Source organism: Myotis brandtii, unplaced genomic scaffold (assembly GCF_000412655.1).
Source record: "Myotis brandtii unplaced genomic scaffold, ASM41265v1 scaffold440, whole genome shotgun sequence".
Classification (NCBI taxonomy): Eukaryota; Metazoa; Chordata; class Mammalia; order Chiroptera; family Vespertilionidae; genus Myotis; species Myotis brandtii.
In genome coordinates, this window is record NW_005366834.1 from 4987553 (window position 1) to 5013602 (window position 26050).

Genomic DNA, 26050 nt, shown 5'->3' on the forward strand with positions numbered 1-26050 from the left:
TTCTGTTTCCAACTTTCTCCTCGGACATACTGGTATATACATTTTCTTAAGTCCAATAAGAATCTCAGTCGTTTCTCCTGTTCTGATGGATTTGGAAATATTATTTTAATAGCATGCACCAGGAAGGTCATTAAACTAGCAGACATAAAATGAGGAATAACAATGCAAAAATAACCCCGCACCCTGTGCACCAGAGGCCATCAATACCAACAGGGAGGGAACTGGTGGAGAAGAGGCAGTATGACATTGTGGTTTTGAGGGCTCTAGAATGTAATGGGATTGTATCCTGATCATTCACTAGCTCTGTGATTTCAGCCAGTTTAGCCTCTGGGACTCAGTTTCTCTATTATCAAATTATTGTTTATAGTAAGTGATATCCCTTAAAATATAAGGAATTTAACATCCTGTCCCTTTGTAAAAAATGAATCTCTATTGTTGAAAGTCTTACAGAGGTCTCCTTTCTTTTCCCCCGTGACCACCTTCTACCTCTCACATCCTCCTAGGCCTTCACCACACCATTATCTGTGCCCATGGGTTATGCATATATGCATACAAGTTCTTTGGTTAAGCGCTTCCTGCCCCATGCCCCTTCCTTTTGAGATTTGTCAGTGTGTTCTATGTCTCTGGATCTATTTTGTTCACTAGAGTTTAACATCCTCTCCGTTTTAAGGTGTGTGGATTATCATGCAAGCATTTACTGTAGTGAATAGCATTTAAAAAGTACATAAAAATACAATTACTATTTTTTTCTTTGTTGACTTTCCCATGATGTGTTTGCTATAAGAAGAGTGCTTCAAATCACAACTAAGTCTAAAAAAGTTTATCAAAGGATCTGTTTCCCCCATAGATATATTGTCTATACCAGTGGACCTTAAACCTTTTTGTACATGAATGTCATCTAAATATTTGCTAAATATGTAGATGTCCATGCCTCTCACTTATATTCATAGTCACCAGGTTTGGGTTTGGGACCACTGACTCACCCTAAAGTTCAGTGTCTATTGCTTTCTCCCTCCTCTGCCTTCCACGGTTTCCCCTCTCCTTTAGCTTGGGCTTTATTAATTTTTCAAATAGGTTTCTCAGTGTGAGAACCAATATTAGTTACTCTTTAGTAACTGCCCCTTTATGTTCCCTTTTCCATTTCATAAACTAAAACCCAAATTACACATACCCATTTTATTCACTAAAGTAAATGTGAATCTTTAATGGCGCTTTACTAAGTACATTTTGTTTTGCTTATGTCTGTCATAGATAACACAGCCAGCATTCTGACAAGGCGGAGGAGATTTAGTCGAACTATTCAGGATGTGTATTATCTCCCCATTATGATCTCTGATGGTGGAATCCCCTCTCTCAGCAGCAGCAGCACCCTCACCATCAGGGTTTGTGCATGCGAGAGAGATGGGCGCGTGCGGACCTGCCACCCCGAAGCGTTCCTGTCCTCCACTGGTTTGAGTACAGGAGCCTTAATCGCTATTCTTCTGTGTGTTATCATTCTCCTAGGTAAGTCCTTCTAAATCGTAATGTTGTATGATGGCAATTGTGAGTGAACTCTACAATGGCCAGTAGTGCACTAGACAAGCGAGAAAGATGGAGAGAAGAGAGGGATTTTGACAAAATAAAGAAATAAAAATGTATAAGGTGAATAGCAAAATGTGGCTGCACAGATTTCCTTTCAATTTACTTTCTCAAGATTACTGTTAATCTAGACATGATTTGATTCAGATGTGACAAAAAAAGTTGAAAGAGCAGGAAAAAGGAATGGGATATGAGAGAAATCATTTTGGAATCTATTTTAGAAACAATTGATAGTCTAAATCCCATATTGAATAGGCTTTTACAATTAATTTCAAAGAGCAAAAGTGGCATCGTTCTAAAATTAATCTCAACACCAAATTTAAAAAATTGCTTTCTTGTAGAAACATCTACTAGTCTTAAATATTACTTAATTTTCTATGTTAGCTGAATTCTAAAGTTAGTTAGTCTAAATAATTTGGGCCTTAGAGATATTAAAATTTATTAAGATACAACAAATAGGACTTTTATTTGCTTAAAAGCAAAATACTTCCTCTAATTTTGTATTATTATTGTAAAAGTCTAACTTTTACGACAACCTCATTTGTGGCTGTTATTGCTACAAACTTTTTAGAATTGCTATTTAATACAAGGCAGAAAATCTAGATTTTTAAAACAAGAAAAAATGATGTAAAGGGTATTTCTGCTTTATAGTTCAAAGTAGAAATATATTTGTTTTTCCAGTGTGTTCTCTCCCTCCTATCTTTCTCTTGGCAGCCTTAACTTTTGTTCTTTTCTTTGTACAATCCATACAGAAAACAAAAAACAAAGCAAAACAAAAAAGCAAAAGCTATATGCTTTGGTGAAACAGATAAATTCTTGCAAGATATGTTTCCTGTTTTGTTTCTGGGGTGGAAGCCAAGTTACCTGTACAGAAGGAGTGGAGAGCAAGGTGGGATCAGGCTGAAAAGTAGAATAGAGATTCAGGCAGGGTTGAGGCAGGTGGGGGCTTCTTGGAGATGGTAAATGTGGTGGGATTTGTTCCAGGAGTATAAATAGAGATTTAAAGTAATGAAATCTCATCATGAAGTTTGCATTTTGGGGAAAAAAAAATGACTGAATGAAGCAGAGAACAGATCTCACAAAGGCAAGAGAGCCCCAGGCAAAGTGACTAGGAAGGAAATGAAGCATCTCATTCAGACATAGCAGTGTTTGGATCAGCTTACTTTGAGGGAAATGGCAAAAAGGTGGCTAATGTCAGGATTTTTAGGTGAAATCAGAAGCTATCTTGGATAATATGGTGCAGGTTCCCTGATGAAAATATTTATCAAAATTTTAACTAAAGGCCTAACCAGTTTTGCTCAGTGGACAGAGCATTGGCCTGCTGACCAAAGGGTCCCAGGTTGGATTCTGGTCAAGGGCATGGGCTGGGTTGCGGGCTAGATCCCTAGTAGGGGACGTGCAGGAAGCAGCCGATCAAAGATTCTTTCTCATCATTGATGTTTCTATCTCTCTCTCCCTCTCCCTTCTTCTCTGAAATCAATAAAAATATACTTAAAACAAATTTTAATTAAAGCCCCTGAGATTCCATTAGAAAAAGTGCAATGTTAATAATTTCATTTCTGTGAAGAGAAATTCATGTCTGTGACATAGTGTCCTTTTTTGAAACAACATTCCACAGTCAAAAAATAAAATAGCTGATAAGAAGTGATGTTGGATAAGTTTGATATGTGGCTAAGTTAGAACAGTGTCAAATGCCACCTTTTATCTCTGGCTGAATGTGATCCTGATCTTCCCTGAGCTGGTGGACTTCAGAAGCACACTTTGTTGAAGCCACTGCAGCTGGAGAATATAAAGTGATAACAGACTAGGACTGATCTGTGATAAACTCCAATGTGATCATTAAGTCAAGAAGAATGAGAGAGCAGAGGAGACCAAAGGAAAAGTCATCGAAAAAAGAATTTTAGTAAAGTATAATGTCATAAAAGTCAAAGGAAGAAAATGTATCAAAGGGAGAACACCATTCCACAATGTCAAAAGCTGCTCAGAGGTTAAATAAATGGATTACCAAAAAGTATCAATTGCACTTCGCAACGTGGGTATGGAGGTTTGGTGCACCATGACAAGAACTATGTTATTGCAGTATACTCTTTTACACATGCATGGTGGAGAAGGAAATCAGGAAAATCAGACTTTCTGGAGTGTTGTTGTTATTGTTGTTAGTTTGTTTTTTATTATTTCAGAGAGAGGAAGTGAGAGGGAGAAAAATATAGAATCATCAATGATGAGAAAGAACTATTGATTGGTTGCCTCCTGCAGGCCTCCTACTGGGGATGGAGCCCGAAACCGGGCACGTGCCCTGACCTGGAATCCAACCGTGACCCCCTGGTTCATGGATCAACCCTCATCCACTGAGCCACATCTGTCAGGCTGGAGTTGTTTTGTTTGTTTTTTTTGTTTTAATGTATATATTGATTGGTCACAATACTGTTTTCTTTAGATGGTAACACATTACATTTTTTGTCTTTGGAAATTAAAAAACAAAACACAAAAAAACAACCTCATAAACAAACCAAAAAACAGAAAATGAAACAACTACAAACATTGATCCCTTTAGGGTTTTTAACTTAAAACTACAAAGTATAGAATTTAATGACTTTAATATAAGTTCTTCCAGAATCTTTATTCTGACAGATTGTTCAGTTGGGAGAGGCATGTTACCTTTGGTTTTTGTTATCATTTATCTTCATAAAACTATTTTCCTTTACTAAGACCTTAAAAAGCAATTGAAAAATGTTAATATTCAGGTCGATTGAAGGTGTATTATGTAAAATAACATTTTTTATTTCATGAAACAATATTCTCATTTAACTTATTTTATAAAATTTGGTTTTCCCTTTGGGATAAATAAGAGACCATTTCTAAATTTTATGCTATCCCTAAGCACTAAGGAAGCCAAGATGCTATTTTTATTGGAACTCAAATGTGTTCTTATAGTTTTACCCAAAGGTTGCCTAATAATTTCTTAAGCTTGGGTTTAAGCAATCACTTATAATGCAATTTATATTTTATGAGATTTTAGGTGTAATTATTGTTTTTCAGAAGATACGAACCAACAGACTCAGAATATAGTCATTTGTCATTTTAAAACAATGTTTGTTAAGGTGTGAGTTTATAATTTCTAAGGAAAATATTAGCAACAACAGAGGTAACAAATCTTCATGATAGGCCTTGTAATTCTAAAGTGACATTTAATCCTAAGAGCTAAATATATCATGAAATTAATATTTTAGAAATATGTCTTAACTAGTAGCCATTTGTTTGTGAAATGACCATAATTGTATAAACCTAGACCTAGTTTTGCCATTAACTAATGGCGTGACCCTAGGGACCCATTCAGGCTCTTTCTACAATATTTCTGATTCTGTGAAAATACAGTTTCCACTGGAAGGACCTAGAGCGATCTGTAGAATTTTGAGGTGCTTATTTTTGTTTGATTATAATAACACATATTGCTATATACATATCACGATTCAATATTTTACACTATGTTCAGACTCCATCTATGTATATATTGATTACCACAAAAAATGGTGCTTGAAAATCAAAGGGCCTAAATGTAGATGGTAGATGTGCAGATTGTGAGTAGGGCATTGTCCTGTTAGAATTACCTTTTTCAGATCTATTTTATGGGATGGATGGGAGCGAATAAGGAGTGAGCCTTCATGATGCAATCAACATTTGGTGCTAGAGGAAGGGTAGCTACAGTCCCCTTCCCCTTGTTGGAGTTGACATTTGTTTCCCATCCTCACCCCACCACTTGCCTGAGCACCAGGCAGCTGGCAAAGCACACCTTAATCACACAGCACAAGAAATCACCAAAACAGGATCTGAATCAGACCCTTGCAGTCCACACATCACATATAAGCAGGTGACTTCGATGGGTACATCAGCTAGATTGTTCCTACTCTGGGATGTCAATTTCTTGATAAATGGAGATCAGAGTGGATTTGAAAGAAAGGAACAAGGAGACAAAGGTGGGATTGATAAGGAGATAAGTGTCAACCCATTTGTCACCAGAGCTACCTTAGATGACTTTGTAGGCATCCCTTGGTTTAAAAAAAGAAGTTTCACTGAGAAGTGCCAATACGAGGTATAAATAGACAGATTGAAGAAGCTAATAAAAATAATCTCCCAGACTTGGGTCACCTCATTCTGTCAAAGTTAGTATTATGATATGATCATATGAAAAATAATTAAGTGATTATTTTGGAGTAAAAAAACCTGCTATTAAAAGTATTTGAGGGAAGTATGTTGGGAGTTAGTATATAAGGTATTCAAATGCAAGTTGTATGACAGTTTAGGTTAAGAAAACTCAAAAACCCTTAGAACTCCAATCACTGGAATGATGATATAAACAAACAAATAAGAAAACAAATAGGAAAATGTTTTTCCAAAGTTCAGTCCCCTTTTCAATAAAATAAAATTATGATACTTAATAAATTTATTTTAATTTTCTTAAATAAAAAAAATCAAGTGGCTTTAAAATTCTGGCCAAACTCAAAGAGAAAAGAAGTGAAGAAAAAGAAAGGACACATATGTAATACCTTAATCAATAAAAATAAAAATAAAAAAAGAAACACTAACAAAGAATAAAATATTCATTAAAATAAAGACTTCTCAAAATAATACAGTTTACTCATGTTTCAGTCCAGATCATATAACCAAACTTCATAATATCATAAATTATTGATAATTTTGAATGAAGAAAAACAATTTCTGACCTGGCCAGTTTGGCTCAGTGGACAGAGCATTGGCCTACGGACTGAAGGGTCCCGGGTTCTATTCCAGTCAAGGGCAGATGCCCAGGTTATGGGCTCGATCTCCAGTGGGGGGCGTGCAGGAGCCAGCCGATCAATAAGTGTCTCTCATCATTGATGTTTCTATCTCTCTCTCCCTCTCCCTTCCTATCTGAAATAAATAAAAATATTTTTTTTTAAAAAAAGAAAAACAATTTCTGTTTCTCGTCAACCCAGTGGCTTTATCATATTCTGTTTTCCCAGATGACCCACTGTAGGAAGAGATACCATGCCTTCAATGTATGGTTTGATAGACTGGTGGGAGGGGAGGGAGTCATTTCAATATATTCATTTCATTGCCAGTTTTTAAATAAAGATTTAACTCTCAAATCTATGTGTATAAATATTATCTTCAGTCATTCTCCTTTAATAAATCTGCTCTTGAAATTTTTAGAAAACATTTAGTTTGATTTTCAAATATTAAAAAAAAAATGTTTTCAAGTGAAATTATGTGTTTGGTATCATTAGTAACCATACGCTGATTTAAACTATATTTTAAAATTATTTTCTCACTGAGGCTATTACTATGCATGAAGTTTCACTTATACAATGCAACATTGCCAGTTTTATACAGGTGATTCTTTGTCATCCACATGAGAATTGTTTATGGGATAACTACTGTGTGCTTTCTGCTCTAGAAACACCTACTTAACCACAACGATGTGTGTAAAAAGTCATCAAAAGCACATCTCATCTATGTTTCCACATTCTTATCCAATATTTTTTATATATTTTTATTGATTTCAGAGAGGAAGGGAGAGGGAGAGAGAGATAGAAACATCAGTGATGAGAGAGAATCATTGATTGGTTGCCCTTGCATGCCCCATACTGGGGATCAATACCGTAACCTGGGCATGTGCCCTGCCTAGGAATTGAACTGTGACCTCCTCATTCATAAGTCAATGCTTAACCACTGAGCCACACTGGCCAGGCTTCTCTGATTTGATTTGAAATTGCCTTTGACTAGAGGACCATGTGTTCATATTTGTCCTGATATCCTTATAAACAACATTCTTTTCACTCTTAAAAGTGTTTCAGATTGTATGATTAATTATATGTTGATCCCCATATCAAATCCGCAGGTAACAAATCCAGGAATATTGGTCACTGGAAAATAACTATTCTGGAAAGAAATAGATGTAAATTCTCAAAATTCAAACTTAACTAGTATCTACATTTTGGATCAAAATATATCAGGAATATTTTCTTACGTTTGGGGGAATAAGCAAGCATAAACTATCATAATAATAAACCCAGCATTATTCCCTATGTTCATTAGGCAAATATGATACTAATATTGGTGACATGAAAATTACCTCCGTACTTTGACAATAGCATTGATCGAGTTCTTTCTGCTGTATATGCACATAAATCCCCTTGACATCAACCACCCATTATTTCAACATAAAGGAAAATAACTTGATTTATTGACAGACAATAGAAATTTTGCTACAATAAATTAGGCAGTGTGTAGCAATAGATATTTTAATCTAGAACAGCCTCATCACTTAATCATAAAGATGAGCAGAAATATATAGTGGATGATAAATCTAAACCTCTGAATACAATGAAGTTGGCTCCTTGCGGATGCTGCTTAGGCCATTGAATTAGAAAGCTCTAGGCTGTATTTACACTAATGTAAACAGTGAAGTATTAAATGTATATTTACTACATTCAGTGCTTGACAGACGATAGAAATTTAGCTACAATAAATTAGGCAGTGTGTAGCAATAGATATTTTAATCTAGAACAGCCTCATCACTTAATCATAAAGATGAGCAGAAATATATAGTGGATGATAAATCTAAACCAATGAATACAATGAAGTCGGCTCCTTGAGGATGCTGCTTAGGTCATTGAATTAGAAAGCTCTAGGCTGGATTTACACTAACGTAAACAGTGAAGTATTAAATGTATATTTACTACATTCAGTGCTAATCTCCTTCTTTTTTAAAAAAAGTGCTGTGTTAGAAAATGTCTTTGAAGTATAAGCAATGTGGATTGGAAACTGTTTCATTCTGTAGGATAGTTTTTGTGAAGCAGGCCTGCATAGCATCAGCATTTCATTTTCAGTTTGCTGTAATGACTCCTTTCAAACACAGTGACCCAAAGCTTCCCTGTGCCTGCTACAGTTTCCCCCTATTACGTTTTCCCATTAAATTGTCAGGATCCTTTTATTCCATACTTCTTGAGGTAATTCTTTGATTCTATCTAAAAATGTTTTGTCCTCTTTTTCTTCATCCTCATAGCCTCCAATGTGCCTTTTTTTATAAAATCAGATTCCTCCCAGTGTACTGTGACCATCTCTTTTTACATGTATAGTAGTAGATTTCTGTCTCATAATTATCCTTTCCACTTATGGCTTGAAAATCTATTCCTCTTACTCTCCATATTTTGAAGTATTAAGCACATGTACATTATGATATCTATTTCAAATATAGACAAAGGTGATCTGTATTGCTTAGGGGCATACACTAAAGGGGTTAAACAATAAAGAGAAGCAAGGAGACAATAACAATAAAAGTAAGACTAGAAGTTGCTTTTTATTTATCAGAACAATACTTTTAATTTCTGTTCCAATCTCCACATCAGCCCAGTTTGGAGAAGGAAGGAATCTACCCAGTAGATCTATGAACATCTAAGCCAATCACAATTGGGGTCCTAGAGTTCCATAAAGTCATGTGATCTCCATTTTCATCATCAAAATAACATTAAGATCAACTAGTAGTAGATTCAGCAAGCTTTCTTTTTTAAATTTCTTATTTTTTTATTGTTGAAAGTATTACAGAGGTCCCTCTTTTTCCCCATTGACCCCTTCTAACCGCCCCCCCCGCCACACACACACCACCCAGGCCTTCACCACACTATTGTCTGTGTCCATGGGTTGTGCATATATGCATACAAGTTCTTTGGTTAATCTCTTCCCATTACTTTTTAGAAATAAGGGGTAAAAGGAAAGTTTCTAAAGTACTGGGTATGTTCTTAACTACAGATTACCTAACCCAGTGTTTGTTTTACAACCACTTAAAGCTTACATATAATTAGGATTGCCAAATAAAATAGAGTATATCAAAATTAAAAAAATAAACAAAATGCCATATAAAAATATGAATTTCAGATTAAAATATATTTTTTTAAATAATAAAGCAGAATGTGGTAATGGGAACATCATGACCTTTGATGTGAGAAGTCATAGATTCTGGTCCAAGCTTTCCCACCTGCCACTTGTGCGATCTTAGGCTTAGATTGTAGAAATTCATGTGAGCACTCTTAAGTCTCAGTTTTCTCATGTTTAAAATGAGCAAAGCCCCAGCTCTGTTGTGAAGATTAAGTAAAGACATCATGTAAAGAACAACGTGCCAACTGAAAAATTCCTAGGAAATCTAAATTATATACAGATAAAATAACACCTTTGCAGCTTGATAGAAAATGCAATTATTAATGCATGATGCTATTTTTCTAAAGGAAAATGGACAAAAGAGATCAACCATGTAAAATATCCCTGCTTTGGTTTCCAACAAAGCATCAAAAGTACAGGATTTATGGCAGAAACCCCTTCCTATTTTATAGAAACTTAAAATATCCTGTTGCCTGGCCAGTGTGGCTCAATGGTTGAACATTGACCTATGAACCAGAAAATATACGTTCAATTCCCAGTCAGGGAACATGGTTGGGTTGCAGCCTCAATCCCCAGTAGGAGGCGTGTAGAGGTTCAATTCCAAGTCAGGGCACATGCCTGGGTTGCAGCCTCAATCCCCAGTAGGAGGCGTGCAGGAGGCAGTGGATGGAGGATTTTCTCTCAACATTGATGTTTCTATCTCTCTGTCCTTCTTCCATCCTCTCTAAAATCAATAGAAATATGTATTTTTTTTTTAAAAAAAGATTTTAAAATAGCCTGTCTTCAGTGTATCTCCCTAGAAAAACTAAGTATCTGTAGGTAGATCCACACACCATCATTTTTCTAGTCAAAATTTCATATTTCATTTCCATCATCAGTTTGTCTCCGTGTAAACACTGAATGGCTATATAGCAATCCCAAATGCATAAGCCTGGCAAATGAGAACACTGTGGCATTCTAGAAAAGATCAGAAATTCCTAATGTTTTATAAGGGTAACTATTTTTTTAATTATTTGTGATATTAAAAAAAAACAAAACAAAAAAAACCTTGAGGTGTTATTCAGAGAGTGCAAAGATCAGGGTTGTGTTACAATGCAAGCCTGAATGGGATGTAGTTGATGACAAGGGTTGGAAATTGCTGATGTCAAATCCCCACCAATTCCCTCTTTTTTTTTCTCTAATTCTTCCTTCTCTTTCCCTTTTCCTCAGTGATTGTAGTACTTTTTATCACCCTGAGACGCAGCAAAAAAGAGCCCCTGATCATTTCAGAGGAGGATGTGCGGGAGAATGTGGTCACCTATGATGACGAAGGGGGCGGGGAGGAAGACACTGAGGCCTTTGACATCACCGCCTTGAGGAATCCGTCTGCAGCTGAGGAGCTCAAATACCGGAGAGATATCAGACCTGAAGTGCAACTCACGCCCAGACACCAGACATTGTCCACCCTGGAAAGTATAGATGTTCAGGAATTCATCAAACAGAGACTGGCAGAAGCTGACCTAGACCCCAGTGTCCCTCCTTATGACTCTCTTCAGACTTATGCCTATGAGGGTCAGAGATCAGAAGCTGGTTCTATCAGCTCCCTGGACTCAGCCACTACACAGTCAGACCAGGATTATCAGTACCTTGGGGACTGGGGACCAGAGTTTAAAAAGTTGGCTGAACTCTATGGAGAAATGGAATCTGAAAGAACAACTTAGGGGGGCCATTCTTTCAACATTCTAGAATTTTCTGCCTGAGCAAGTGAAGACATAACCTCAGCCATGACAAAGAAGAAGTGTGGGAACAGTACTTGGAACTGAGCAAGCTGTACACAGCCACTGTAGAAACAAGTGCCCTTTTCATGATCGAAACTGGGTTATTTAATCAGAAGAAAGTCAAATTAAACAAAACAACACAAACAGAGAAAAAGCTATTGTACCTTGTGTATATTTTCAATTGCTCAATAAAGTCTGTGGTACTGTTTACTTAAGAATACCTGGATTCAACCAAACAATGATATTCGTTTCAATACCTTGTGATTTTTTTTCCCCAAAACAAAACGAAGTAGAAAGGTTCAAACTCACTTATGACTGATTTCTAGGGGTGGTTCACTGCAGAATAAAACTTGAGAAGGTAATCAAGACCTCCTTGTCCACTTTTCTGGGTGGACTTTTGAGACCCATGCTCTGTTATTGTGACAGATCTCATTAGCTTCGTCTTATGTTTAAGTGACGTGAGAGATACCCAGTCTATTAGGCCACTCTGTCACAGACTTGTATGGGCCATTTTTCTTTGCCCTCCCCACTTCTTTTCTCCATACGGAATGGATGGAGCATGGGGATTTGCTGCTTGCACTATAATGTATGCAATTTCTATGCACTGACTGTGCACCGCTCTGAAGCACAGAGATGGTTGTTTCTGTCCCACAGGCTCCCTTTTATTTTAAAAGAAAAAAAAAACACTTTTTATTAAATTGATAAAATGAATGGTTTATGGTATACTCAGATAATCTGAAATATCAGGGAAAGATTTGATCTAAAAAGTAGCTATAAACCTCACCCTGTTCAAACCTTTGGGGAACTCTATTTCTCCCTCCCCCTGGACCCCATTGGTTTTAGTATGTTTAAATCAGAAGATTTGATCATTCCTGTAACTAAAATTAGTTGTCAGAAATTTTGTAATTTGTTTAGACTTCAGTACAGTTGGCTTACTTATGGCATGGCCAGTCATCGAAAATATATACATCGCCAGATAAGAATGTAGTCCGAAAAGATTATCCCCAATACCTTATAGACTTAATATTGACTTTTATTCCCTACATAGGTTCAGATTTGTCCCATCTCACTGACTGATTAGCCCTTATATGCTTGGGATCTGCAGGAAAATATGTAAGACTAGGAGCAAACAACAACAAAGGAGATTCACACGTATTATTCTTGGAGATGTCCCCAAAGTTTCTGAGCTTTAGGGTTCGAACTGTAAAGATGGCTTTCCTCCCTACCTCACAGGCTTGTGTGAGGATCCATAAGTATCTGCAAAAATGCTTTGCCCACGATAAACTTTTGTTACATAAAGGCTTGCAGACACCATCTAATTTTCTAATTCCATTGGCATATAAATGTATAGTTGCATACGTTTTGAATAAAATGTATTATGGGAGAATTGCATAAACCTTCAACAGTGAAGCAACTACTAACTATACATATAATAAACAGGTTTAGTTATTTTAATATTTTTCCAAATCAGCTAATTTTCTTAGAATTTCTTTGGGGTTTTGCACCCAAATTGTTTAGATAATATTTATGGTTGTTGCTATTGATCTTGAAATAACAATTCATAGCATAGGGTCCTATTAGCCAAAAATGACCACATTTATGTATTAATTGAAATCCACAACGAAGAATAATTTCAAGGGGGTGTTATTTTGTTTGCTCTTCAAATTTATCATATTACAGTGTCCTCAAAAGCTATATGACACTTTCTGTCTGATTCTACCTATGTGCAAAACTTTGAATATTTGCCTCTGTTCGTAACTGCCCTGTGCTATCATATTTCAGTTTTGAGGTATGGGAAGTAAGTTTAATTTGAATAATTCTCAATTTGTGTTTTAAGCCTGAGGAATAAAATGTAATTTAATTTTTTATAACATTTTAACTTTCCAGATACTACTTTATCGCTTTTTTATATCACAACAGTGCGTTCTGGCAAAAAGCTAAATCAAAAGAGACACTCAGGGGCTTTGGGGAATAACCTCTGGAGGTACCTACTCTGATTATGGAAATGTTGGGCCACACTCATCCCGAAGGAAGGGTCAACCTTGGGGAGAATTTTATGAATCCTGGTATTTTGATTTTCCTATGCAAAGAGGACCAGGAAGGCCAGGTTTCAGGAGTCCAGTAGGCTTTTGGATTTAGACTTGATAAACCATCCACAGCTTTTGTTTTGTTTTATATTGTTTTGCTCGTTTGTGTTTATTATTCACCCAGTAACTTTACAAATGAGGATTTGAACGATGAAAATGTATCTGTACGTATAACCATTTACATAAAAGCCAAGGGTCTTACTAAAATATTTCCCTGCTTTTGTAGAAAAAAAACCAGCCAGATCCATCTAATTTTTAATTGCACATGCTAATGATAACGGATTGCTTCTAAGTCCCTGATATAAAATCTAATGTGGAGGCAAAATGGAGCTACTGTAGTATTGAAATATTGTTTCTATGTTGATTTCTTTTAGAATTTTATTAATGAAAGCATCACAAACATTATTTTTATATGACCTCTGAAACTAGGCAATTATATTATTATCATAAATATGGATTGGGTCTCATTTTTTATTCTGCTACTTTTAGTAAAACACACACACGCACACAATAATGATGTATAAATGCTTTGCAAATGCACTGAAATCATTCAACATTCAATACCTTGCTTTAAAAACTCAAGTTTATCAATGTTAGGAGAAAATTCTCGAAATGTTTAGTGAGCAAAGAGTTGACACATCAACTCTGAGCATTCACTAACCATGGATAATCAACTCTGGAACCATATATGATTTCATATGGAATCAGCTATGGAATCACTAATGTGCTCAGCACATTTTGTATGTCATAATTATATTCATAGATCTAAATAAAATATAACTTTGAAATAAATTTACTTCTTTCTAATAAGATAATTTTTTACCCACAGAGGCAATACTAAATGGTGACTGCTAAGTAGAGGAAATAGAAATTGTTACAATAAATTTTTATCCAAGATTTTCTTATGCTAATTTATAAATTCCAATATTTGTGAAAACAGTAAAACATTAATAGATCTTGCAGAAATTGCTAAACATCTACCATCAGAAATTATTTCTATAACAAATCTGTACAAAATACAGATTTAAAGATGAGAATGAAGAGGAAATTTTCCCTAAGAAAAGGCTCTATACAAAGTTAAATTGTGACTTTCTTAAAACGTGGTACAGGAGGAAAATATTTTGGGAGAAATTGCATTGACATAAACACGCATATATGTGCACATAACTTTTCTTGGAGAATATTGGAGAATAAAGGAATATTTATAATAGTGACTTGGATATTGATATGACCCAAATACAAGAAGTATACAAACCTTTAGTATACAGCATGTGGAAGATTCAGGTAGAATTTAATGGACAATTTTTGACCTTCATTTTGTATCCAGCCTCAGCCTAACTTTCAGTGCTGTCAAAGATTGAATCTAATTCACAGAGGTGGTTACACAGAACAAAATTATCAAGCAGTAATAAATCATTATTTTAGAAGTGATTTAATGGTCACAGTGCAGCTATTAAATACTAACACATTCTTTGACTTATATGCTTAGCGTAATGCAATGTAGTCAAAAATCTGGGTAGAAGGAGAGACTCATATTGGGTCCAAAATTCTTAGTAGCAATATGGAAAGATTAAATATACCACTGCTCATTGTTTTGTTTGTATAGACCTGCACTGATGTGTGTAGCTTGTTTTCTTTTTGTCTGGTTTAGCTGAATATATAGGGAAAACAAGCAGAAATGTAGGTAGACTATTCACTTCAGCAACCATCAAAAATCAGCAATTAACTGAGCATGGTAATGAGTATAGAAGGATGTGCATAGATCCAATGCCTTTTGGGGATAACTTTTCAACTGCTTATTAGTATGGATAGTACTTGATCAGCTTTTCAACAAATCAGAACTCTAAAGCTACATATTCTGGAAAGAGGGAAGAATCCTAAGTTTCAAACTTAAATTGTACTTAGTTTCAAGATTTGGTAACGTTGAATGAACTTACTTGGCTTTCAATTTTAATTGAACAAACCTCAGAACAGTTGTTGAGAGATCTGACTCAAATTCAAATTTCCTTTTTTTGACCCTTTAGGGAGAAAGACAATTTAAATATTATTTGAAGGAAACAAGACCATTTCAACTTTTATTTTCTACCTCATCTGCACAAGGTAAATCTTTTTGTTCTATAGGATTAGGAATCTCACAAACTATACAATCTGAAGTAGTTCACAAGCATTTGACTAGCATAACCAGCACAGAACCCACTCACTTTTTCAAGTATTCCAAATACATAATTTAAAGATAAAAATATCAGTACCAATGATTTTAACATTTGGAAATGAGTGTTCTTGCTTTGATTTATATCAATGAAATATGTAGTTTTTTAATAAAGGAAGAGATGAGAGAAAAAATAGATCATTTTTTAAGAAGTTCCAAAAAATGCTTTTAAGTTAGCGAGTAAGAATTATACCTTTTCACTTCGCTGAGTTTATGGAAATAAAGGACTTTTGCCCTTCAATACTACAGAGACATCAAAAATATTTTAGTAATGATCCATTTTTTAAAGTCTTGGGTGAAATTTAATGGAGAAAATAGTCACTCAAGGATTCTTGAAATTATATCCTGTGAGGAAGGTATGCAGTTTATAATTTAAAATGAGTTCATTGGATGGTTTGCATGTGCCCTGACTGGTATCAAACGGTGTGATCTTCTGGTTCATGGGTTGACGCTCAATCACTGAGCAACACTGACAGGATTGCATGGTTTAGTCTTATTGCCCAGCAATATTAGCTTTGGAAATAAGAAAATTGGGCCACAATAGCTAGTGCCACCTTAATAAAACAAGCAATTTTTCTTATGTAAAAATACTGCAAATTCTTAATCTAAATCATCTACTGGCATTTTCAAAGTGCTATTTCGGATGCCTTAATTTCCAAAAAAAATTAATGTATTCTAACACTTATGAATTGACTAAGGCCCTCTAAATGAGCACCATATTTAAGATCCTATTCCAAGTCCTGAGAGAGATGGAAAAAAAGTCTTGGCGACTCTATCCTCAATGAAACTATTAGAGTCTCACTTGAGAATTAAGACCTACATGTAAAAACTATAAGCTATATAAAAGAAAGCAAAAGTGGAATGTGTTCTACAATATGTTGGGATAAAAATGCTAGGAGTGATCCAAGAGCACCTTAAGCCCATGCAGCACTTTTAGTCTCTACCACAGGGAGAATGAGACACGTCCAAAGGAAGTAGAAGCAGAGCAGGAAGTTTCAGCAAATGTCCAAAGGGTGATTATTCTATGTCAAATAGATAATTTATTGCTGGTAAATCACGTAAGTTGTTAGATTGAATTTAGATTGAAGATGACTGAATGGAACTTCGTCGTTAACCAGTCTGAATATCATTGAGATTATTTTCCCCACAAGCAGAAAAGTGGGCATGGCCAGACTTCTCTTTTAGAAATCTGAATCTTTCATTAATATCTATCATTTGGTAAAGACAGATTCCGGAGTTTTGTGTACCTACAAAAAATAAGTAATATTTGGCTATTTTAATTATTTTCAAAAGATAATTACTTATTTTAGGATTCCATCTGGAGAAGGTTAAAAAAAATGTCATCGGTAATATATATTTCAGGCATGGAATCACTTAATTTTATCATTTTTATCCTAATAAAAATAAATTAAAATGAAGGCAAGAAACATGCTTTTAAGAATAAAATTTATTCTTAACTATATAAATGTGTTTAATTTATAGAATTATATTTTTAAGTATAAGATATTTTTGAAGTAAAAAGAAATAATATTCAAATACCAAAGAACAAATTGATGCCTTATTAAAACTATACCATTTATTTTTAATATATGTTATTTTAATACTCTACACAAAAGATGGCACATGTTTTTGTGTTTCATTATATAAAATTACACATGAATTTATTTTCAAAAATGGCTATCATACAGCATGAAAATTCAATGACTTGTTAATATCACAAGTAGATTTAGCCTGAAATCCCTACTTTTATATCTTCTGTTTCTCACTTTTTCTTTTTTGACATTTACTTGCCTCATTTTTTTTACAATGAAAAGCTATATAAGAGCAATTTCTATATTTCATGTATTTTTCAGAACAAATTTAAGAAAAATGTTTTTCAGAAATAGAAAGTAGTTATCATGTTGTTTTCAGGGTTTTGTTTTCAATACATTTCCTCCCCCTTTGTCACTAATCATGCTCTTCCTCACAAAAAATAATAAAAGAAAATTGCATTCAGAAAAATACTCTGTGAAAGTCACTTTCCTGTGAGCTTGAGGTTTCATTCCATGATGTGATTTGGTTTTGTAGCTCTTGCAACACTGTGGGTTTCCAATCTCCTATAATCCATCCTGTCTTCATTCTTCCAAAGACAGCTGGCAGGAGAAGCCATTGTTGTTCATGTTAAATTTATTTCAAAAGGCTTTGATAATCCATTTCATAAGACATTAAAATCAGAAGTGATATTAAAAGTGTTTTACTTTTTACAAAGTATTTTTAATATCATGTTTTAAAAGTTAAAGTATAATTATAATTTTCAAAAAATAATTATTATTTTATTGATACCATTTCCTTCACTTAAAAGAAAACTTAGAAATTTTTTCAAGAACAACCAACATTGAATAAGTCTCCCAGATTTCATCACCTGTGTTTCTTTTCCAATTGCACATAAATTTCATATTAATCACACAATGGTAATACATGGCAATTAGCCTATCGATAAAAGACCAACTTAAAAACTACTTTCAAGCATATCTTTTCGTTTAGGTTGAGATACAGTGCATAAGCTTCTTCTAAGTTGTATTTCACTAAATAATTCTCAAATTATCTGTCCATATATTTCACTTGCCCAATTTAAAGTTAGCTGTCCCAACCACCCTTAACTGTCTCAGTTTCAGTTTGAGAAAGTAAGTGATATAGGAACGTGAAATGCTTTATTGGGACAAATAGTCTTGAGGAAAAATCACAACTCAGCTTCCTTGATTCTTAATTAATGCCTTAAATTAAAATATGAACCTGTAAAATATTAACAGAAATATTTAGGCCTAGATTAATAGCTGGGGGAGGCGGGGGGGGATTATCTTAGGTTTAGGAGCCCATGATTCAGAACATATCATGAATCTGTGACAACTACTTGTCAAAGTTTAAATGTCAATTTAAACATTGTTCAAATTCTCCCTTGAGTCTTAGATAGAAATATCTTTATATTTATCTCACAGAGTTGTTATGAATACCAGTTGTGATTTTTTGTGCAAAACACAGAAATTAGTAAAGTTCTTAGCAAATTAAGTAGTAGTATTATGGTTTCATTTTTCAATCTCAATCTCCCCAACCTCTGGACTCAAAAAAAAAGGTGGCCTGAGTTATATATTACAGGTATCAAAGCTTTGCAAAGTTTCAACACAGACTAAGCAAGAATATGTATTTTCTATTCAGGCAGGCAAAAATATATTATTAGCTCATTCAGTCCTTCACTTCACCATGCAGAAGACAAAGGACCTTATAATCTCTATTTCACTGTGTGTAGTGGATTATCTTTAATAACTTCAGTACATAAAAATCTACATATAAGTTTAGTCTAATAAATTAGTATAATTTTATGAATTATACTTATTCTTTATTTCTCTCTGTTTCAGAATCTTTTTTATAAATATCAGTTTATATTGTTAATATAATTATTTTTTAAATGAAAATTAATTCTAGTTTTAAAAAATATGTAAATGAAGTGTTTAGAGTAAGAATATTTGGAGGTTTATGAAACTCTCAAAATTCAAAAGAAGCAAAAGTCATTAGCATATTCATAAGGTATATTTTGTATGATAAAGGCAACACTTCTGTGGGGGGAAATTACAGGGACTTATCATGTATAATAATGCCTTGCTATTATATAATAAGTAATAAATGCTCAATTATAATAAATGCTCAATTACCATCCAGTACTTGTAAATTCTTAGAATAGAAATAATGCAGGATCTGGCAGAAAACCTGGCATCTACTTCAAAATCAATTCACCCCTCCCTTCTACCCAAAATCTTGAGATACCAGATTATCAATTTTTATTTATACATTATTAATTGTGATAGAGTTTTATCTCTAATATAGTAGAGAGTCTATTATCCAATTTCAATGAAAGAAGAATGCTCCTATTTTAGGAGGTATTGGACAAAATAAAATGATTTATTTAGAGTCTACTTCTTCATCTGACTGAAAATAAAACTTCATGTTCCACAAATAGGAAAATAAACATTTGTTTTCATAAAACATAGCTTCCCATTGTGGGAGTTAACAGGAGTGCATTTTACTAGCACATAGTAACTTAATAATATTAAGGCAGCTCTTATTGGAAATAAGAGTTGATTTGGAGGACATTTCTGCTTTTCACTATAGCCCAGTCACACACCAGTCTCTCTCTGTTAAAGGACAGCCTAATCTTGTTTGCTGAAAAGGTAGAAATTCCTAATAAAAAATAACAGAATTTCACACATTTTCTTTTGTCTTTTCTAAATCTTATTATGTCTCAATAAATTTGACATCTAAGACTCTCCCTGTGAGGTCATCTTTGGTAGCTATTTCCTTGTCTGTTAAAGAATAGTTCCTTAAATTTCCACTTACCCTTTACCTCAGGATCATTTAAAGACTGTTTTTTGCCAATGGTTTCTTAAAGAGGACCAACCAGAACCTAACTAGATTACACTTAATTGTTTTGAAAAATTAAATAATGAGGGCACTGAATTTTTAATTCACAAATAAAGGTTTTGATAATATAATTTACTATAGAACAGAACATATTGGGAATGTGAAATAAACAAAAACATTGTGTTATAAAGTGCTAATGACCATGTCAAGAAAGTTAAAGCCAGGAGTAGACAGGAAGGGGTTAGAATATGAGAAGTTTGGAGATTTATTTTTTTTTAAAATGGTCATAGGGAAAGTAAAAACCCTTACTTTATATCCTCACCCAAGGATATATTTCCATTGATTTTTAGAGAGAGTGGAAGAGAGAAGGACAGAGAGAAATATCCACGTAAGAGAACCACATTGATTGGTTGCCTCCTGCACTAGCCCTGACCAGGACCTGAGCCCGGGAGGAGCCTGCAACCAAGGTATGTGCCCTTGATCGGATTCCCTTTGGTCCACAGGCTGATGCTCTATCCACTGAGCAAAACCTGCTAAGGTTTGTCAGTCATATTTATAATCATAAAAGCATAATATGCTAATTAGACCAGACAGCCGAATGACCTTCTGGACGTCCTTCCAGACGACCTTCTGGACGAAGCTGGGGCTGTGAGGGCTGAGCCCCTTGCACGAATTTCATGCATCGGGCCTCTAGTTTTTTAATAAAAACACTTCCCTACCACATGCACTGGTGCTGACATGAGCGAGTTTGGGAAATCAAACTGAAAAAGGGGCACACAAAAATGCCTCATGTTATCCAAATTATTACAACAAAAGACTGTAGTCTAATCAGGACAGATGGCTGATGTTAGTCACTTTTGTATGACATTTAGAAAGCAAATTCTTGGTAATAGGAAACAATACTCATTATGGGTTTCCTAAAGGGTAGAATTTTCAGATAGAAATTGGAAGGATAAATAAAGCTACTCTGATATTATATGGATGGAGAAATTTTAAGAATCAAAATCAAATTATTAAAAGAGGTACAGTGATCATTTTGAATACACACAGTTTACAGTAGGTCTCAAGTCCATGTCACAACTTGCAATAGGCAAGATTTTATAGCAAGCACAAAAATACTAGGATCAAGCCCGCTACCTGGGCATGTGCCCTGACCAGGAATTGAACCGTAACTTCCTGGTTCATAGGTCAACGCTCAACCGCTGAACCACACTGGCTGGGCTGCTTTAATTTTTTATTTTGCTTTTTAAAATTATGGTGTCAATCTTATTCAGTATAAAATAAAAATTAGGGTCCTTTAACATATTTTTATTATTAGAATATTTTAGATAAGACTGGAAAACCTGATTGAACTCTGTAAAATTATCTGAGCCTACATTGGGGGACAGTGGAGATGAGTGAGATTTTTAATTCTTTTTTTTTAATTTTTTTAATTTTTTTAAAAAAATATATTTTATTGATTTTTTACAGAGAGGAAGGGAGAGAGATAGAGAGTTAGAAACATCGATGAAAGAGAAACATCGATCAGCTGCCTCCTGCACATCTCCCACTGGGGATGTGCGCGCAACCCAGGTACATGCCCTTGACCGGAATCGAACCCCGGACCCTTCAGTCCGCAGGCCGACACTCTATCCACTGAGCCAAACCGGTTTCGGCGGATTTTTAATTCTTGACTCAATTGTTTAATACTTTTAAGAATATTAATAGTTTTTTAATTCTTCTTGTGTCGGTTTTTGTAAAACTAGAATTTTCTAGATATTTATCATTTAAAATGTTTTTAAATTTTCAGCAGAAGATAGTTATGTTATCTTGCTATCTTTTTAATATCTATTGCATCAACATTTATTTACTTTTAACCCTCAAACATTTTTCCATCTCTCCTTTTGCTCTTTTTTCAAACTTGAAATAATTTTGCCAATTTTATCACTTTTTAATGAGTAATATTCAATTTTCATTTCTTTCTATAGCATATTTTAGGGTCCTAGTTTCTATTAGCTTCATACCTTTAAAATTCCTTCTGCTTTAGTAATTAGTCTTTATTGAACATTTTAAGTTTGAAAGTTAACTCATTTAAATAAAGATTTTTCTTATTTTTAAATATTAGCCTTCCAATATACAAATCTCTCCCACACCTCTTATAACTATTGTATCTGTATTTATTAAGGCAATGCTGTTTACTGTAACAGGAAAGAGTTTCAGTGGTTTATAAAACAGGGTTTATTTCTTCTTTGGTAAAGTTCAATTGTTCCAGATTTGTATAAGGATCTCCCCTAAGCAGTGATTCATAAATCTAGTCTCCTTCCATTTATCTCTCTGATATCCCCTAGGTCTTGAAGTCAAATGCTGGACCCTCTACAACCAGTTGCCTTCATAAAAAAGACAGACTGATCCATTCACATCCTATTTGGTGAGAGATGGTACCATGGCCCATCCAGATGCAATAAAAGGTATGAAATATTACTGGATATCAGCTTGTTAAAGTTCAATGCCCAGGGTATTCACGGGGGCCTGGTCATGTATGCATTCTCTTCCTATGCACATCAAAATTCCCAATTCCCAGAGGTAAGAGATGTTCAGAATAAACCATATTTTTTGCACAATTTAGGTACCACAAACCAGTTTAGGTTTCAGATAGGGAGAAGGGGGAAGTCTCTCAAAATCTAAGTTCTCAGATGCCAGGCAAGGGCCAAATTGCAAGCAGGACTTTGTAAGGGAAGCGGTCTTAGGTTTACTCTGTTAATTCTTTTCTGCATATTTGCCTTGTTTTGAGGGAGAAAGTGTCCAATTTAGCACCATATGAATGTTAGATTTTGTGGGGTTTTTTTTATACATTCTTGATCATATTGAGAAGTTCTCAGCTATTCTTAGTTTGCCAAAGATTTGTATCATAAATGAGTATATCAGTCAGGGTTCTCTAGAGAAACAGAACCAGTAAGAAGTATCTGTATGTATATATAGTCGTGCACAACATGATGATGTTTTGGTCAGTGATGTGGTCCCACAAGATTATAATGGAGCTGAAAAATTCCTTTCATCTAGTGATGCTGTGGCCATCGTAAGGTCAAGCAAAGCATTACTCACATGTTTGTGGTAATACCTTTGAGCTGGCATTCATATCAACGTATAACATTTATAGTAATATCCAGTACATAATATTTGATAATGATAATAAGCAAATATTTTAGTGGTTTAGTTATCTATACTACTGATACCCAAAAATGTGGGTGGTGTTTGAGTCCGAGTTCTTGTGTCACAAAAATCAAAGAATGAAGTCGTGGACAAAAACAATTAATAGAACCAAAGTTTATTGGGAGAAACCAGTCTTAGAAGAGGAGCAACTGGGGCTCCCGAAGCAGGCCAGTGCCCGGAGCTTCCTTTCCATATTACAGTTGGGAGTAGTTTAGTATCAAAGCTAATTAAAGTCTAATAGTCCATGTGTGGAGGCCCACATGGCCATAAGCCACGTGGGTGCGGGAATGTGCTCCCCTGCCACAAGAGTGAACGTCAGGAACCCATTGTATTCTGGGAGAAGAGAAAGAGCTTGAGAGGAAGCACACACCATTTAATTTTGGGGGTGAGTACCATTTTACAATCTCCTAATTCTGAGAGAATTCTGCTTTGGCAATATCCTTGGGATTGGTTTATATGCCTTACTGCCTTGTGATTGGTTATCTGCATGCTGCTTGTCTTAGCAATACCCAAACATTTTAAAATTCATGCCTCTGACTTGTGTGCCCTTTCTTCCCACCCAGTTGGGGTGTCTTAGTAACTCCATCTAGTTGGGTTCTTGGGTTTTAATTTCCCTTCCCGTGGTCCCAACCCTATCTACCTAGCTTTCTTCTGTCTCCTCACTATAATCTTGTGATTACATTGGTGCATTTTAGTTATCCTGTGTCCTTGGGTTGTGATGTTTTATAACAAGTGCTTCTTAGCTTATGCCCTCCCTTAGCTTTAGCCTAGAGGTAAATGGAGTCAGGTAAAAGCTCTTCCCCTAGGTGAATTCATGCTCTGATAAAGACTTTTTCCCATTTCTCATGTTAGAAGGGATGCTTTGTGTTTATTTCTCAATGGTTGATTTTTCCATCACCTTGCCAGATCCAGGAAGAAATCTTTCCTGGTTCTTCAATGCAGGAGTCTGTTGGAGTTCCTAGAAGTAAAACTCACAAAATTGTAGACTTCCCAAGATGAAGGCCCCGAGATTTCTCATGCTAGTCCACAATCAGCCTCTAGCAGTTTGTCAAAATTACCATTTAAGTGTCCCTACTAGTGTTTTATGGCTCCTAATCCAGGAATGCAAAGCTTGGCTGATAGTCTATGTATTTAATGTCTAGAGGGCTTGTTTGCCTTTCTGAATTTCTGCTTTTTTTTTATTCTTTGGAATCTGTGAAGATTTCCTTTATGTAATTAACTGCTCAACAGTGCCTTTTAAAAGTATGACTTTGTATTTTATCAAATATTAGAAGTGCTTTGCACAAAGACACACCTCCACCCCTAAGATATCATATTCTCTTGTTGACAGAAAGACAAGTACTTTTCATTTCTGCACTCTTATTTTAAAACTCTCATTTTAGAACAATTCTATAAAGACTACACAAACCATGCCAGCCAAATCTTAGATTATATTAAAAAGCATCATGTTAATATGCAGTCAACATAAAAATTAAGATACCTAATTTTATGTTATGTTATTCAAACTAACTGTATGTATTACCCTTAAAGCACATTGCAATTAGGTCACCAAATGTTCATCAAATAAAATAAAATGTAGTCTCAGTCACAGTAACCAAATTTAAATGCTTAATAGCTTTATATATCTAGTGGCTACTGTATTGGACAATTCAGTTCTAGTACTTAGCCACTTTAATGTGTTGTTATTAGATAACTTCTCTGGTTATTTTTGATTCTTATAACATACAGAGGTTGGAATGCAGATTTTTCTCCTTGCACTATACCAGTATTAGGACAAGGGAGGCCTTAGCTGACTCATTTACTCTCTCTTCAGCTTTTTGAGGCCAGAGATAATAGAGATTATGACAGAAGCCCAATGTTTTGGGTCCCTCAAGGCTAAGCCATAAAAAGATGACCTCAAAATAGGAGAATTTGATTAATTTCAGCAGTCTTTCATGCTAACTCTGTATATAGAAGATCTAATTAGAAAAAAAAAAGATTTTAATGACAAAAATTGCAGGGGAAAAATTGCCTTTATTTGGAAACATTTGATCTGAGAAAATCTAGAACCAACTTATTAAGAATGAACAGAGATTAGTAATGTTGTTAGGCACAAGAGAGGAAATGTAGTGTCAGGAATGAAAAATTCACAAGCTATAGAACAGTATTGGGCTAGAGAGAAACTCTAATTCTGATCATAATAAAAATACAAAACTGAAATATTAAGACCACATCTCTTACCATTAGTCTGTATTTCCTTTGTGCAAAGACAGAATAGTGAATATACCTCATCATTTTTCAAATTTGTTTTTATTTATTTCAGAAAGAGAGAGAGAGAGAGATTTGTTGTTCCACTTATTTATGAATTTATTTGTTGATCCTTTTATGTGCCCTGACAGGGAATCCAACCTGCAACCTTGCCATATGGGCACTATGATCCAAACAACTGAGCTACCTGGTCAGGTCAAATAGTTTTTGTCATGTTCTATTATTTGACAGAAATTATTCCCAGACCTTGACATTTTAAAAATGCAGGCAATTATTTGCTGTAATGAGAAACTTTTCAACTCCTATGTTGGACCTCAGAATGGAAATTACCAAACACATAATTGACTATTAAATTAGCATCCTGCCTGTAGAACAGGGATGAATTTTAATATTTCTTTGTTATTAAATTTAACCATAAGCAAAATATATACATTGTTATAATTTGACTAGAGGCCTGTTGCACGAAGATTCGCACAATAGGCCTTCCTTCCCCTGGCTGCCGGCACTGGTTTTCCTCTGGCACCCAGGACCCAGGCCTTTGGTCTGGCTGCAGCGGAGAAGCCAAGCCTTGAGGCTAGGCTTCTCCACTCGGGCCGCAGCAGCGAGGCTAGGCTTCTCCGCTGTGGCTGCAGCAGAGAAGTCAACCCTCTTCAGTCTTCAGTTGTCTTCAGTCTTCA

At 34.9% G+C, this 26050-nt stretch overlaps 1 protein-coding gene and 1 long non-coding RNA gene across 8 annotated transcripts in view; one reads left to right on the forward strand and one right to left on the reverse strand.

The window, feature by feature from the left end:
• CDH18 (cadherin 18, type 2) overlaps positions 1-11917 on the forward strand; it is a 686463-nt gene extending 674546 nt beyond the window's left edge. For 5 of the 7 annotated variants that reach the window (XM_014546326.1, XM_005874484.2, XM_014546327.1 and 2 more), the window contains 2 exons: positions 1252-1503; positions 10702-11917. In XM_014546326.1, the coding sequence (XP_014401812.1) occupies positions 1252-1503; positions 10702-11192 (743 nt within the window). In that variant the 3' untranslated portion in view covers positions 11193-11917. The remainder of the gene's footprint in view (positions 1-1251; positions 1504-10701) is intronic. The other 2 variants (XM_014546328.1, XM_014546330.1) reach the window with 2 other exon arrangements.
• LOC106727514 lies at positions 11162-25267 on the reverse strand. Its single transcript, XR_001363737.1, has 3 exons — positions 25257-25267; positions 23758-23762; positions 11162-16381 (listed from the first exon to the last, which is right to left on the reverse strand). It is a non-coding gene; the product is annotated as an uncharacterized LOC106727514 (long non-coding RNA).
• Positions 25268-26050: the final 783 nt, after the last annotated feature.